The sequence below is a fragment of the Ursus americanus genome, chromosome 14, assembly GCF_024610735.1.
Source record: "Ursus americanus isolate L20-20 chromosome 14, mUrsAme1.1.p, whole genome shotgun sequence".
NCBI classification, from domain to species: Eukaryota; Metazoa; Chordata; class Mammalia; order Carnivora; family Ursidae; genus Ursus; species Ursus americanus.
Window position 1 is genome coordinate 62,527,009 of NC_142140.1, and position 14,718 is coordinate 62,541,726.

At 61.7% G+C, this 14,718-nt stretch overlaps 4 protein-coding genes across 6 annotated transcripts; all 4 read left to right on the forward strand.

Annotated features, from left to right (window-relative positions):
* The first annotated feature begins 57 nt into the window (after nt 1-57).
* SPEM1 (spermatid maturation 1) lies at nt 58-1,810 on the forward strand. The gene is given in 4 exon segments (XM_045797199.2): nt 58-675; nt 776-833; nt 1,048-1,709; nt 1,711-1,810. Coding segments are annotated over 4 exon segments (1,104 nt in total). The 5' UTR covers nt 58-369; the 3' UTR covers nt 1,789-1,810.
* A 1,960-nt stretch (nt 1,811-3,770) lies between these two features.
* On the forward strand, nt 3,771-5,575 carry SPEM2 (SPEM family member 2). 2 transcript variants are annotated; one of them, XM_045797198.1, is made up of 3 exons: nt 3,771-3,908; nt 4,088-4,149; nt 4,297-5,575. In XM_045797198.1, exons 1-3 carry the CDS (start codon nt 3,771-3,773, stop codon nt 5,573-5,575), a joined length of 1,479 nt encoding a protein of 492 aa, XP_045653154.1. The 2 variants fall into 2 exon arrangements, with proteins under 2 accessions (XP_045653154.1, XP_087722812.1); XM_087866686.1 differs by having other exon boundaries at nt 4,088-4,145; nt 4,290-5,575.
* Nucleotides 5,576-6,307: 732 nt separating this feature from the next.
* SPEM3 (SPEM family member 3) lies at nt 6,308-10,438 on the forward strand. Its single transcript, XM_087866687.1, has 4 exons — nt 6,308-6,445; nt 6,599-6,656; nt 6,756-7,237; nt 7,550-10,438. Exons 1-4 carry the CDS (start codon nt 6,308-6,310, stop codon nt 10,436-10,438), a joined length of 3,567 nt encoding a protein of 1,188 aa, XP_087722813.1.
* Nucleotides 10,439-12,141: 1,703 nt separating this feature from the next.
* TMEM102 (transmembrane protein 102) lies at nt 12,142-14,398 on the forward strand. 2 transcript variants are annotated; one of them, XM_045797373.2, is made up of 2 exons: nt 12,142-12,923; nt 13,201-14,398. In XM_045797373.2, exons 1-2 carry the CDS (start codon nt 12,710-12,712, stop codon nt 14,346-14,348), a joined length of 1,362 nt encoding a protein of 453 aa, XP_045653329.2. In that variant the 5' UTR covers nt 12,142-12,709; the 3' UTR covers nt 14,349-14,398. The 2 variants fall into 2 exon arrangements, with proteins under 2 accessions (XP_045653329.2, XP_045653327.2); XM_045797371.2 differs by having other exon boundaries at nt 12,147-12,923; nt 13,030-14,398.
* The last annotated feature ends 320 nt before the right edge of the window (nt 14,399-14,718 follow it).

A 14,718-nucleotide genomic window follows, 5' to 3' on the forward strand; every position in this document is an offset into this window, starting at 1 on the left:
ATGGGGGGGCGGTGGGGGGCTCCGAGAAACTAAGCCTCAAGGCTGCCACTCTGCCAGCGAGGGAGAGGGAGGTGATCCAAGCCCACAGCCCATTTCGGGGAGCCGCTCAGAGCATGGAGAGAAAGGGGGGAGTGGGTGCTGGGGTAAGGCTGCCATGGTAGCAGGGTTTTGGGGGGAGTTCCCATCAGGGCCCAGGTGTGTGCAGAGGCCTGAGGCCGGTGTAGAGAAGGGATGGCCAGGGGCTCATCAGGGCAGACACCAGACAGGCCAGGGGGCTCGTGCGCTGGTCCAGATGGCTGGTTACAGGACAGGCGTGCCAGGTAAAGGGTTCAACACGCCAAGGCCTGGGCCCGGGCTGGAGGGTCAACCATGGGCCCAAGACTCTGCCTCTTGGCACATTGTGAGGGAGAGCTCCGGCATCATTGTGACCCGCTTACCCCCAGGAGCCCCTGGGGCAGGCAGGAGGCAAGCTGGTGGATACTGTGGGCACAGTGGGCTGGGGGCCTAGGGGCCCCGGTGGCCCTCGGGACCCCCATGGCCATGGCTGAGCGGCCACGACCCGGGTGGGCCTCGTATCACAGCTCCAACACCAACTGTCAGGACCTGGGCAACTCCATCCTGTTGCTTTTGGGCCTCATCATCTGCATTAATATTAGCATCAATATGGTGACGCTGGTCAGGGTGGGGCCAGGCGGGAGGGCGCTGGCAGGATGGCGGCGGCGGGAGGCCTGGTGGCCAGGGCCGGCCCGGGGTCACTGTGTCCTCCCTCACCTAGCTCTGGCGTAGACTCCGCGGCTTCCTACACCAAGCGTTCCATATCGTTTATGAGAAAGGTAAGCGGGGGGGGGGGGGGGGGCAGGGGGGGCGGGGGGCACAGGAGAGGCGGGAGTCCCGTGTTCTAGCCCTGACCCGGAGCTGGCCCCTTCCCGTCCCGCTCTCCTGTCTCAGACACCACAGCGGTGCAGCCTCTCCCCCTGCGCCCTACCCCTCCACCCCCCCGCAGGAGCCAGCCTCCCCACGGGCCTCCCGCCTCTCCTTGGTCCACAGAAGCTTCTAAGTCATCCTCACCTGGGAAGCACCCCCAGCCTCCGGAGCAGAGCGCCCCTGCACTCCACCTTCGATGCACCATGGACCCTGTGAAAATGACTGTGACCCCCCCGCCCGCTCGCCGCCACCGCCACCGAGGCTCTTCCGGCCGCCGAGCCCACCGCCCGGTAGCCTGGGCCCCCGACATGGACGACGACGAGAAGCCCCCACACCAGCACCCAGCAGTCTGCTCCCACCACTGGGATCAGCCCGCAGACTGGCAAGGCTTCCAGTCCACCCAGCGGTTCTGGGCTCCCTGGCCCCAGGACGCCGTGGAGCCCCCTCCCCAGACCATTCGCTTCCAGCAGACCATAGAAGGAAGGCCCCTCAAAGGAGAGATGCGGTCAGAGCTGGGCCTCGAGGCCTACGTGTACCCGGTGAACCCTCCACCCCCCAGCCTGCAGGCCCTGAGCCACAAGAACAGTGGGGCGGGGGTGGGGACCCAGGTCGAGCCCGAGCCCTGTGCCGCCCCCACTCCGGCCCCGCCGCCTGACCGGGGCCCAGCCGTGGTCCCCGACATCCCCCGGCGCCGCTCCTCAGGCCGCGTAGTGTATGACGCCCGAGACGTGAGGCGGCGGCTGCGGGAGCTGACCCGCGAGGTGGAGGCCCTATCCCACTGTTACCCCCCTGGGCTCCCCATCCAGCAACGCCACCGAGGGGACGGGCAAGGACTGGGTATACCGTTCGGTGACAGAGAGGTGAATGGGACAAAAATAAAAGGAAGAGAGGAGGTGGTGTGTGGTGGTGTGTGGTGGTGTGTGGGGAGCCAGGGCCCGCAGGGCACCCCAAAGCCCCAGTCACCCACAGAAGGGTCTCCCTGGCAACAGCGGCCTCGAGAGCCCCAAGGACCCTCACCTACCTCTTGGCTTCCCTGGGCCCAGCCCTCAGTTCTCTCCCAGCCCCTTCTGGATCCTGAAGTTCCCACCTGCCACTCCCCTATTTTCTTTCGTGTCCAGAGCAACCCCCCAAATCCCGGCCCAGATCCTCAAGCAGACCTGCACTAGAGGGGAGACCCCGTCCCTGTGGCCCTAACCCCTCAGCAGCCTGGTTTCTGCGGCTGCAACCTCAAGGTGTGCTGTGTCCCCCAACCCCCCACCGCCACCCAAGCCCCGGTTTCTTGGAGCAGGGCTGGCTGAGAGGGAGGGGATCCGGGCCCTCGCAATTCCCCAGGCAGGACCCGAAGCTCCCGTACCCACGAGCAGGCTCGGAGCCGAGGACCAAACTCCGGGACATTCTCGAGGGCTGCTCTCTGGGACCTCACTGCTCTGCTTAGCACCTGCCTGTCACCAACGAGGAGACCGAGTCTCAGGGAGGAGAAGTGACTTATCCACGGTCACACAGACACCAGGGATCAAGTTCCCGGCCTTGGGGGCTCCAGGCTCTGCTCCCGCAGGGAGACTGCTTTCCACTGAGTCAGCCTGGCCCGTCAGACTCCCACCTGCCTCCGTCTGGCATGCGAGCTCATCGGAGCAGTGCATCCCCACAGCAGGGAAACGCGGGCCCTACCCTAGTCCTAGACAGCCGCCATCACACACACACACACACCCATGCACACACGCGGCTGCTGGTGCGCTCGGGAAGAGAAGCCCGTGAGTGCACCCAGGCTGAAGGAACCGACCCCACCTCTGCACCAGATGTGTTCCTGGAATGTGGACAGGCAGGCCGTCCGTGAATCAGCCTGCCTCTCTGTTCCCTTTTGCTCAGCCAACATCACTGATCATTTTAAGTTAATTCCATTCAGTGAGTATGTACCGAGCACCTACTATGTGTTCGGAGGCGCGAAGGGAAACGACCCCTGGCTGTTGTTTTGTTTCTGTCAAGTTGTTCCTCTGTGGTGCAAATGACGCGAGGCCCCCAGGGGACCACTTCTCAGACCCCAGCGATGAGCCTGTTGTAAGAAGGAGGCTCCTTCTGTCCTATCAACAATTACACCTGTTTTGTGCTCTGTGCATTTCATCAGGTTTTCTTAAGCGGGGAGCTAACGGTTTTCCAACCTGGAGGGCTAGGTCAGTGGGAGGGCAGTTGGTTAAGGAGAGAGGGCACAGGCGGGGGTGGTCCCTGGCAGAGGCGAGCGGGAAGTCAGTCTTGCTCCAAAGCGAGGGGGCCAGTGGGCTTGGTGACCACACTGCGTAGGGCTGTGCTCCTTGGCCAGGAAGGGGTGGGGAGAATTACGATAGGGAAACGGGAAGGACGGGGAGGGAATGGCCCAGTGGGGCGACCCCGGAGGGGACTCGTGCTGTCACCCTAGCTGCTGGCCCCAAGTGGGCATGGGTGGAGGGGACCAACTCCACAAACTGCCTTGATGGCCCCAAAGACATGGAGGAAACCCTTTATGGAGACTCAGTCCCTGCGAAGACCGTCTGACCACTATAGCGACCATATTTTCAACTCAAGAATCAGGTGCTGACTTAAGCAGGCCCCCGTGGAGATAGGGACAGACTGAGCTCTGGGATGTCCGGGGACAGGGCCCCATCGAGTGGCAGCCAAGGTCGGACATGGCCATTTCAGGGCAAGCCGATCGGATAAAAGAGTGGCCACCTCTGCATTGTGATTCCCTGCAATGTGCCTCATTATGACCCAACCCCCTCACCAGCTGGCAGGTGTCCCCAGGTCCCTCCATGAGCACAATGTGGTCGGGGCTGGGGGGGGGGCGGTGGCCCAGGTGGCCCGAGGGCCCCCCCACCATGGAAAACCAGCTCTGGTATGATAACATGGGGTGCTGCAATCAATACCAGGAACATCTCCAGGACCCCGAGGACATACTGCTCCTGCTGCTGGGCCTCATCATCCTCGTCAACATTGGGATCAACGTGGTAACTGCGGTCAGTGATGGCGGGGGGCCGCCCCCGGGGGTGAAGAGGACTGCGGGTGGGAGCCGGCTGCAGCCCACACCTCCACCTGCAGGAGTGTGGTCTTGGCTGGGAGCCAGGTAGGGGTGTGTGTAGGGGCTGGGGGTGTAGAGAGTTTCCTGGTCTTCACTCCCAGCCCGCCCTACCCCCAGATGTGGCATGGGCTCCAGAACGCCTTAGACAAGATGGTCTGTTGGATTAATCAGAAAAGTAAGTATGGCAGCAAGAGAGGTGGGGGACACGGTCCCCCGGTGCCACCAGCACAACCCTAGAAACCCAGGCCGCCCCGCCCCGTTCCCAGCCCTGAGCTCTTCTGACAATCGCCCCGGCCTCATGGACTCGTGTCTCCCCCAGAGGAAAGCTCGCAGGCTTGTGAAAGTTCCGCCAAAGATTCCCCAGCCAAGGCCCAAGACGTCCACGTCCACTGCACCCTGGAGCCTGTGGAAGTGAAGATGGCCAGGCCCACTTGCTGCCCCTCTTCCTCCTACCAACGTCTCTGCAGCGCCCGGCGCCGGCGCCCCCGCCGCCCCCGCCGCCGCGGCCCCCGCCAGCCCCACGGCCACCACCGCCCCTGTAGCCACCAGTGGGAGCTGAGGAACCAGAGGCGTTTCCCCCACCAACGCTCAGCCTTCCGGAGCCACCATCACCGCCACAAGATGTCGCAGCTTCAGGCCGTGCCCTCCTTTGACCGGGAGGACCTAGACTCCTACCTGGAGGAGGAGGACCTGGCCTTCCCACGCCCCAAGTACCCCCGGGGCGGCTGGGGCGGGCTTTACCCGCAGACGGGCCTGCCCTCCAGCGTGGGGCTGTGGGGCCGCCAGGGCGGGATCCTGGCCAGCCTGCCGCCACCATCTCTCTACCTGTCACCTGAGCTGCGCCGCATGCCCAAGCGTGTGGAGGCCAAGTCGGAGCTGCGGCTGCAGTCCTACGGGCCCCACTGCTCCCAGTCTCGAATCTGGGGCAACATGGAGGCGGAGCAGTGGGTCTCGTCTCCGCCCCCTCTCCGCCGGCTGCCCCCGAATCCCTCCTGCGTGCCCGTGGGGTACAGCCCTTACCCCTCGACCGGCCAGCTTCTCTATGACTCCTGGGATCAGCGGCGGCGGGGTCTGGAGGGCTCTGAGCCTCCACCCGCCCTGATGCCCCGGGGCTCCCGGCCCGAGGCCCGGGAGCACTGCTCCCCCCAGGCCTACCGGCGGGGCCTCCCCAGCCACGCTTACAGCCAGCCCAGCCGCAGCCCGCACCCATCCACGGGCCACCTGAGGGAACCCCACGAGGTCCGGCGCCGGGCCGCCGAATGGGCGGAGGCACCGCCCGCCCGGCACGCCCTGACGACCTCCACCTCCCTCACCATGCTGGGCGAGACGACCTACCAACGGGCCCCGGCCCCCAGCTCGGCCCTGCTTCCCCATTCCTCCCAGCCCCTGCCCGAAGTCCAGGCTCCCGAGGTCCCCCAACCGCAGCCCACCTTCATGCCACTCAGCAGGAACCCGGGGGGCAATGCCAGCTGCCAGGTGTATGACAGCCTGGAGCTAAAGCGGCAAGTGCAAGAGAGCCGAGCACGGGCCAACTCACTGCCCCCGCCGGCCACCTCAGCCTCGAGGCCCTCCCTGCACAGGAGCCGGACCGGGAAGCTTCACTGACCCGCGGTGTCTGTGGGCGGTGGGGCCGGGCGCGGAGAGAGAAATAAAGAGCAACAGAGTCCAGGAAACACTGTGCTGTGTTCTATGGCTTGGAAGCGCCGCTCCTTCTGCCAGCCTGGGTCCTGGCTTCTGGGCAGGAGGCTCCCCGTGGCTGTGCACCCCCCCCACCGCCCCCGGCAGGATCTGGTCCCACACTGTCTTGCAGCTGCAGACTGCAAACCACCAGTCTCCGTGCACCTGCTCTGGGCATCTGGCCTCCCCGATTCGAAAGTGGGCTCCGAGGCTCAGCCCCACACGACGCCGTGAGGTCAGATTCCAGACCGGTGGGTCCTACCTCTGCTCAGATCCAGGGCCACCGCCCAACGGAGGGCAGGGAGAATGCCCAGGCTCTGAGGCCAAGGTCTTTCCAGCCTCAGAAGTGGCCAAGGGGATGGAATGTGTGAGTGTTTGAGAGAATAAGGTAGGGGCAGTAAGGGAATGAAGGAGGAATGAGGGCCACAGGGCGGGCGTGCTGGCTTCCAGCCCCGTTTGACTTTTGGGACTCAGATTACAAGAACCTGGTTACTAGGGCAGACCGTCCTAGGCCCTCCGTTTCCTCTCCTCCCTCATTGTGACCCCAACACCCGCCCCATTGTGACCCAGTCCCTCTCCCCCTCCCCCACCAGAGGAGTCTGCCTCCTAGTGAGTATGTGGGGGCCAGGGGGGGCCCAGGTAGTCCTGGGACCCCCGGCCATGGGTGAGCGAGCCCACCACGGAGCCCAAGTATGCTCTGGCACCAACCCCAGGAAGTGCCAGGACCTAGGAGACTCGATTCTTCTGATTCTGGGCAGCTTCATCTTGCTCAACGTGGGGATCAATGTGGTGACTCTGGTCAGGGCGGGGGCTGGGCAACAGGGTTGGGGGAGCCTGGGGGTTGGCCAGAAGGGGCTGAGGTGGGAGGGCTGCGGGCTGTGGGATGTGGCCGAGCGAGGGCTGGGCTGCAGGGCTCACCGTCCTGGCTCCCCGTTCCCCTGCTCCCCTCAGCTCTGGAGGCATCTGAAGAGCTCCTTGCGGATTCTTTTCCATCATTTTTTCCCCAAAGGTGAGTGGGCCCCAGCATGACCTCAAAGGGATGTGAACCTGTCCCCTTTCCCAGCCCCTCAGGAGCCCCGGCCTCGTCCCATCCCACCTTTCCCCGCAGACAAGCAACACAGCTGCGTCGGCAGCCACCCCATGTGCTCCCGCTGCTCCATGGACGCCAAGAACCTGTGCTCGAGGGTCTCCTCCCGCTTCCACCGCCGCCCAGGCTTCCTGGTCAGGCACCCTAACCACCTCAACTCCTGGATACCAGACACGCATGACGAGAAGGCTCCCGGGTGCTGCTGGATGCCCCCTCAGTGCGGGCACACCGGGGCTCCCATGGACGCTGCCTGGGGACTATGGAAGGAGGGGGTGATGGAAGCAGGGGAGGCCCCTCAGGTCACAGCCTTGAAGGCCCGGGCCCCCTTTATCTCCAGGCATGAGACACCTTCCCAGTTCCCCAGGATGAGCAAGGTGGACATGGTTCCCGTCCTCTTGCCCCACGAGAGCAAGACCAACACCCCAGACTATGACCCAGCCCACGCCCTGGCCCAGACCCAGACCTACTCCCCATCCCACACCCCCGAGCACAGCACTCCCCTGGCCCAGGCCCAGGCCCAGACCCAGATGCAGACCTCCTCCCCAGCCCACACCCATGGGCACAGCACCCCCCAGGCCCAGGCCCAGGCCCAGTCCCAGACCCACACCCACACCCGTGAGCACAGCACCCCCCAGGCCCAGGCCCAGGCCCAGACCCAGACCCAGACCCACACCCATGAGCGCAGCACCCCCCAAGCCCAGGCCCAGACCCAGACCCAGACCCACACCCCTGAGCACAGCACCCCCCAGGCCCAGGCCCAGACCCAGGCCCAGACCCAGACCCAGACCCACACCCCTGAGCACAGCACCCCCCAGGCCCAGACCTCCTCCCCAGCCCCCACCCATGAGCGCAATACCCCCCAGGCCCAGACCTACTCCCTAGCTCACACCCTTGAGCATACCCTGCCTCAGGCCCAGATCCATTCCCCAGACCAGGTCCCTGAGCACAACCCCCTCCAGGCCCATACCTGCTCCGCAGCCCTCACCCCTGAGCACATCACCCCCCAAGCCCAGACCTGCCCCCCAGCCCATGCTGCTGAGCACACGTCAGTCCAGGCCCATACCTACTCCCCAGGCTTCACCCCTGAGCGCACTCAGCACACTCCTGCCCAGGCCCACAGCCCTGAGTACACCTCAGCCCATCCCCTGGGTCACAGCCCCGAACACATAATAGCCCAGGCCCCAACATGCACTCCGGCCCACGCTCACCTAACCTATACTCGTGTCCCTCACCCCCTGGTCCCTGCTCCCACCTCTGCCCCAGCCCCTCCCCTACCTTCTATCCCTGCCACTATTCCTGCCCCAGCTCCTCCCCCAGCCCCTGTCCCAATCTCTATCCCAACCCCTGCCCCAGCTCTGGTCATGACCCTGACTACCACTCCCGTCCCCACTCCTGTCTCTGTCACCACCCGTACCCCCATCCTAACTCCTATTCCCTCCACCCTGACTGCCTTCGGCCAAGGCCTCTCCACTGGCCACGTGGTCTACGATGCCCGCAGGGTGAAGCAGAATGTGTGCCATGTGTGCCCCCCGCCGAACTCTGGGTATTCCGGAAAGGACGTGGGCACCCTCCCCAGGTCCCAAGAGGGACAGGGTCTGGGCAGTTCCGGTACAGCTGAGCCAACATTGAAGCAGCAGAGTGGGGACAGTGCCAGGCCCTCCACAGGCTCCGTACTGGGTTACCTGGAGCTGGGGAATGTGGAGTGGAAGATCTCAAATGATGCCAAAGACAAGTTCTTACAGCCCAAGACCTTCCCTTATTTCAGCTTCCATCCCTGCAGTTCTGAGAGGAGAAACACAGACTCTCAGATTCCGCCCTATCCCAAATTCCTGGTCCACTCCAAGGATAACACATCTCCTCAACCTTGCTTTCACTCTCCGACCAGTGCCCAGAGCTCACCGAGCACCATCCCTCCCCCGTGCACTCTTGCTCTGCCTCTTATGTGTCCCAGATCCTTCGTCCCTCATCAACCCTCCGACCACCGGAAGCCTTCCACCTCAGGGCAACCCCTCACCTTCCCCCCAGCCTCCAAGTCTTCTCAGTCTGTCCCATCTTCCCAGTTCCCCATCCCTCCCCAGGTCTCCAAGGCTTTCCAACCCCCAATCCAACCCCAACCCCCTGAACTTCGGGAGAGTCTAGGCCTCAACCAAGATTCTGGTCTCCAAAGGACTTCAAGCCCTTCAAAGGACTTGAGAGTTCCCAGGAACCCAGGCCTCACCCAAAATCCAGGCCTCTACAAGAACCCAGGCCTTGTTCAAGATCCAGGCCTAAACAAGCCCACAGGCCTTCCTCAAGACCCTTATCTCTGCAAGAGTCCAAGCCCTTCCCAAGATTCTGGATTGCACAAGAATCTGGTTATTACCCAAGATTGTGGCCCCCAAAAGAGCCTAGGTCCTACTCAGGATGCAGGTATCTTTAGAAGCCCATGTCTCGCCCAACCTTGTGGCCTCCACAAGAACATATCATTTCCCCAAACTTCTGACATTCAAAGGAGCTCAGGCTTTAGGCAAAACTCTGGAGTCTATAGGAATCTAGAACAAAACCAAGAGACTATACTCTATAAAAGTCAAGATCTCTCCCAAACGACTGGCCTCCATAATAGGCCAGGCCCTTCTCAAGATTCTGGAATTTACAAGAGTATGGGTAATGCTCATGAGCTGGGCGTCTCTAGGAGTCTAGGCCTCCACCAAGATTCTTGCCCACAGAAGAGTCCATACCAAGACGCTGGAGTCAACAGGAGCCCAAGCTTGATTCAAACCTCTGGTCTCCATAAGGGCTCAGGCCTTACCCAAGACTCCGGAGACTACAAGAATCCAGGTCTTACCCAAGATTCTGGAGTCCACAGGGGCGTAGGCCTTACTCAAGATTCTGATCTCCATAAGAATCCAGGCCTCACGCAAGCCACCGAAGCCGAAAGGAGATGTGGCCATACACCAGACGTTGGAATTTACAGGAGCCCAGAATATACCCAAGACCCTAACTTCCACAAGTACCCAGGACTTAATCAAGCTCCTGGCCCCCACAAGGGTCCAGCCCTTCCCCAAGACCATGGCCTCCCCAAGACTCAAAGCCTTATTGGGGAATCCGGGCTCCACAAGGATTCATCCCTCATCCCAAATCCCAACCAGCACAAGAACCCAGGCCTTGCTCCAAGTACCGACTCAGTCCAAGTCTTGGGCCTACCTCAGACCCCAAAGTCATCACTGATGAAGCCGTGTGTTTCGGAGGAGGCCGCTTGGAAGGAAGGCGCACAACAGCGCCTGCCATGGGCTTCTGTCCCGCTTAGTCAGAACTCCAGCTCTTCCAGGCCCCAGGTGATGATCTACAATGACCTGCAGACCTTCTCCGAGGTACCTTTGCTAATTGAGCTGCAGCCATCCTCCCGGCGAGCAGGCAGCCAAGACTGGGTGTACCGTCCTGTGGACACCGTGCCTTCAGGCTGCCAGAACTATCGCCAGATGTCCATGCCTCCCAAAAGCAACTGGAAGCCCTACTGCCCTGGGTCAGGCAACCGGGTAGGGCATGTGGTCTTTGATGCCCGCCAGAGACAGTTTGGGGGGGGCAGGGACAAATGTGAAGCTCTGTCTCCCAGGCGCAGTCGCCAAGAGGCATCCAGCAACCCCCCGGAGGCCACCAAGGAGTGGGGATATCAGTGTGTGATGACGACCCTGGAAAAAGAGGGGACAAAGGTGCATCAGGAATAAAGAGGCAAGAGAAGTGTTCTGTGGTGGTTTGAGGACATCCACCCCAGCCCCATTCCTGATGCTGGCCCCCCACAGGGCCTGAGGAGGACCGGTGCTATCTCCCGCCCCTGTTTCTCCTGCGTCCGTGCATGGAGAAACCGCCGATCCCTAAGGCCTAGAGCTGTGTTGTCCAATACGGTAGCCATGAGCCAAATATGGCTGTTAAAAATGTAAATTAATTAAAATTAAATAAAATTTAGGGGCGCCTGACTGGCTCAATCGGTAGAACATGTGACTCAATCTCAGGGTCAGGAGTTCAAGCCCCACATCGGGCATGCATGGAGCCTACTTTTTAAAAAAATGAAAAAAATTAAAATGTAAAATTCTGTTCCTCGGTCTCATCTATATTTCAAGGGCTCAGTAGCCTCATGTGGCTACTATATTGGACAGCACAGATTAGAACACTTCCCCCATCACAGAAAATTCTATTGGACAGTAATGCTTTAGAGTTTAGAGAAACTTTCCTTTCCCTCATCACTCAAACCCAGCATCTTCAAAGCTCCCACAGAACCCACAGAACTTCGTTGTTTTCAGTGTGACTGAGAGGGCACCCTCTGGGGAGGAGGGAAGAGGTAGGGACGCTCTATACCTGATTGCCCCCAGATGTGAGAAAGAGCCCAGCCTTCAGTTTTCCCCATCTGGTCTCTTGGGTCACAACCTGATATATGGAAACCTGCCTCCCCAGTACTGGGCTATGTTTTGGGGCTCGAGGTCACTGAGGGAGAATTTTCTTTGTCAGTGACTAGGAACCCCTGAGATCGGGGCTCCCCAAATCAAGCTCTGGATTCTGGGAGTTCCCTCCTTCACAGTCCTTTGCCATGGACATAGGCCTGTCTCACTTTGGATATAGTCTTTCCGGTGGGGGAGGGGGATGTGAGACGTCCTGGTCTAGCGGTGGTCTGATCTGCGGGCCTGTCCCTGCTTTCCCGTGGCTCTGTCTTCTCATTCTGGCTCCCAGTCTCATCTTGGACGAAAGCTGTGTCTCTGGTAGCCGTGGGCACTGAACGCAATTTCCTTCTCCTGATAATGTTCCATTGCCTTGCCCCAGCCCAGCTGGGATTTTCCTCTGGACTTGATTTTCAGTTCTGGTAACTCTTCTGTGTACATACATGGCTGGCAGATCCCAAAGTGCTTTCCCTGCCAGCACTGATTTATCCGAGGTAGGCATTGCCAATACGTCTGCCCCTTCCCTGAGTCACCATTCCTGGGTTACCAGCTGTGTGTTCTTGCCTGACACTGACTCCAAAGGGAGGCCTCCCCACCCAGCTGGGAGCCCCTTTCCGACACCTCTCTGGCGGGACCCTACCATGTGCAACCTTTATAGGCTGCAGTCTCATCTCTAAAATGAGGTTATGATTGCATGGACGAACCCTCCTAGATCTAAGTGACCAGGGTTCGTCTACTCACACAAGAGATGTGGAGGCCCCTCTTTCCCCCCAGGTCCCTAGGGCATGTCCTCCACTATTATTTGCTCTTAAGATCCATCCTGTTCCAACCCCACGGAATGTTTGCGAGGGGCTGACCTAGACTTGGAAGTCACGGAACAGTTATCTCCATAGAAACTACAACTTCCATCAGGCACTCCTTCAGCGGAACAGGAAAGGATGCGGGGGCGTGGCCTCAACGCCCCGATAGCTCGGAAGACAAACTACAACCCCCAGGACAGCGCGAGATCTCAGCGGAGCGGAAAGTGACTGATCTCCGGCAGAAGGCGGGGCCGGTCCGGAACGACCCGGACAGCCTCCAGAAAGGGGCGTGGTCGTACCTCGGGGCGTGGCCTCGGGGCTACAGGAAGAAGTCACCTGTTGAATCGTTCTGTTCTCTCCCTTCCCAACCCCTGCAGCTATCCCTAAGAGGGAAGCCGCAGACCACAAGCCTCCTCCGAAAAAGAGGTAAGGGGAGGTAGACAAGGGGCGGCGGCGGCGACTAGCTACTACATCCCCTAGGAGGGGCTCAACAGCTACTTTTTACCTGCTGAGTCAGGTGAGCCGTTCCATGGGGACGGGGACCAGCATTTGAGAAAAGGGCAACGGCGTTGGAGGTATTTATTTGTTCGTTTTCAAGACTAAATTTAGAGCTCTTCAGCTGCAGACCCATTGACGAGCTGTGCCTGGGGCACTCTCGCGGCCTCGGGAGGAGAGAAGAACGCGGGCGACTTTTTGGCAGCAAAGAAACGGCCCGTCTAAGCGTCCTCCCGTCCGCGTTTTTCCCAGCCCCAAAAGGTTGAGCCACATGGCTTCCGCGGTCTGGGGGAGTGCGCCCTGGTGGGGCCCGCCGCCCCCAGCCCCAGCCCGGCCGCTCACGGACATCGACTTCTGCTCCGGGGCGCAGCTGCAGGAACTAACCCAGCTGATCCAGGAGCTGGGTGTGCAGGAGAGCTGGAGTGACGCGCCCAAGCCGGGACCAGACCTCCTCCGGGCCAAGGACTTTGTCTTCTCTTTGCTTGGTAAGTAACTCTCCCTGCCTTCGGGTACTCGCAGCATTCAGCCCCTCCCCACCCCGCCCGGGCTTTGGGTCATGCCCTCCCGAACCCGTCTCTTCCCTTCCCGTAGGTCTTGTTCACCGTCGGGACCCCCGCTTTCCTCCCCAAGCAGAACTCTTGCTGCTTCGTGGTGGGATTCGCGAGGGCTCCCTGGATCTGGGACCTGCACCCCTGGGTCCTTACATCCGGGGACCTCATTACGACGCCGGCTTTACACTCCTAGTGCCCGTGTTTTCACTAGACGGCACTGGGCAGGAGTTGCAACTGGACGTGGAGTCCCGTTACGCGTGGCTGTGCCTCCCAGAGCAGATACGTGGAACCTCCATCCGGGAGGCCTGGCAGGATTGTCTAGGACCTCCAGTCCCAGGAGGACGTGATTCCATCCACCGAACCGAAAGCGAAGGAAGTCCCAAGGGCCGGCAAATCTCCACGGACCAGCCGCACAGTTGTGTCACTGAATCTAAGCCAAACGGGTCTTTGGAAAAATCATCTAGTAACGTTCCGGGGCCGGAGCCGCCCGAGCAAGACGTAATCCATCTTGGCTTTTCCACCCCACTGAAAAACCTGAATGGTGACGTCACGAAAGCAGCCGTCGTTAGCCCAGTCCCACAGCCGTCGGAGGATTGGGAGGCATGGCCCACACTTTGCCCCGCCCAGGTGGCTTCGTGGTTCTTTGCTTCACTGGCCGCGGTCGCTGAGTCCCTGTTCCCGGTCCCGGGTGCCCCACGCTTGGTCCACGCAGCCCGCCACGCGGGGTTCACCACCGTCCTCCTGGCCACGCCGGGGCCCCCGCGCCGCGTCCTGCTCTTCGACCTCATTCCTGTGGTGTCCGTGGCCGGCTGGCCCGAGGGCGCTCGGAGCCACTCGTGGGCCGGCCCGCTGGCCTTCGAGTCATCATCCTTCTACCTGGTGCCCGGTGGCCACACCGAGCGGCCGGGCGCCTCCGGCTGGCAGCTCTGCTTCGCCCGCCAGGAGCTGGCGCTCAAGGCGCGCATACCCGCTCCGCTGTTGCAAGCGCACGCGGCCGCCCGGGCGCTGCTGCGCCCGCTGGTGGCCGGGACCCGGGCCGCAGCGCCCTACCTCCTGCGGACGCTGCTCTACTGGGCGTGTGAACGGCTGCCCGCGCTCTATCTCGCGCGGCCAGAGAACGCGGGCGCCTGCTGCCTCGGGCTGCTGGATGAGTTGGGCCGTGTGCTCGAGGCCGGGACACTGCCCCACTATTTTCTGAGCGGTCAAAAGCTCCGTGCGGGGGATGGCGCCGCTGCGCTGCTCGGGGCGTTGGCCCGGCTCCGCGGGGACCCAGCCCGGGCCCTGCGCACCGCGGTGGAGGAGGCCAAGGCTGCACGCAAGGGGGGCGGCTTAGCTGGCGTGGGAGGCGGGGCCCATTAAAGATGCTGTTCCTACGGGCGTGGAAAAGTGGTTCTGTGGGCGGGCGGGATGTGGCGGGGGCCGCTAGCCCCTCGCCTGGGAGACACACTGAGCGCCCTGGGTCCGAAGTGCACAGCCTAGAAGGCCTCCTCGCGGGTTCTTCCCCATCCTCCTGCCCCATCCCTGGCACAAGTCGTCCCATTTCTGGCTTCTCCACTCCCCAGATCTGTGGCCAGCACCCCTTCCTCCCGGTGCCTCCTCCGGCCACCATCTTCCCCAATTTTTATGGTCTTTAGGAGTCAGTAGGGAAGGGTGCGGGTGCATATTTGCTGACAAAACGCAGAGGGAAGGAATACAGACCAGGGACTGACCAATTTGGCTCACACAAAAT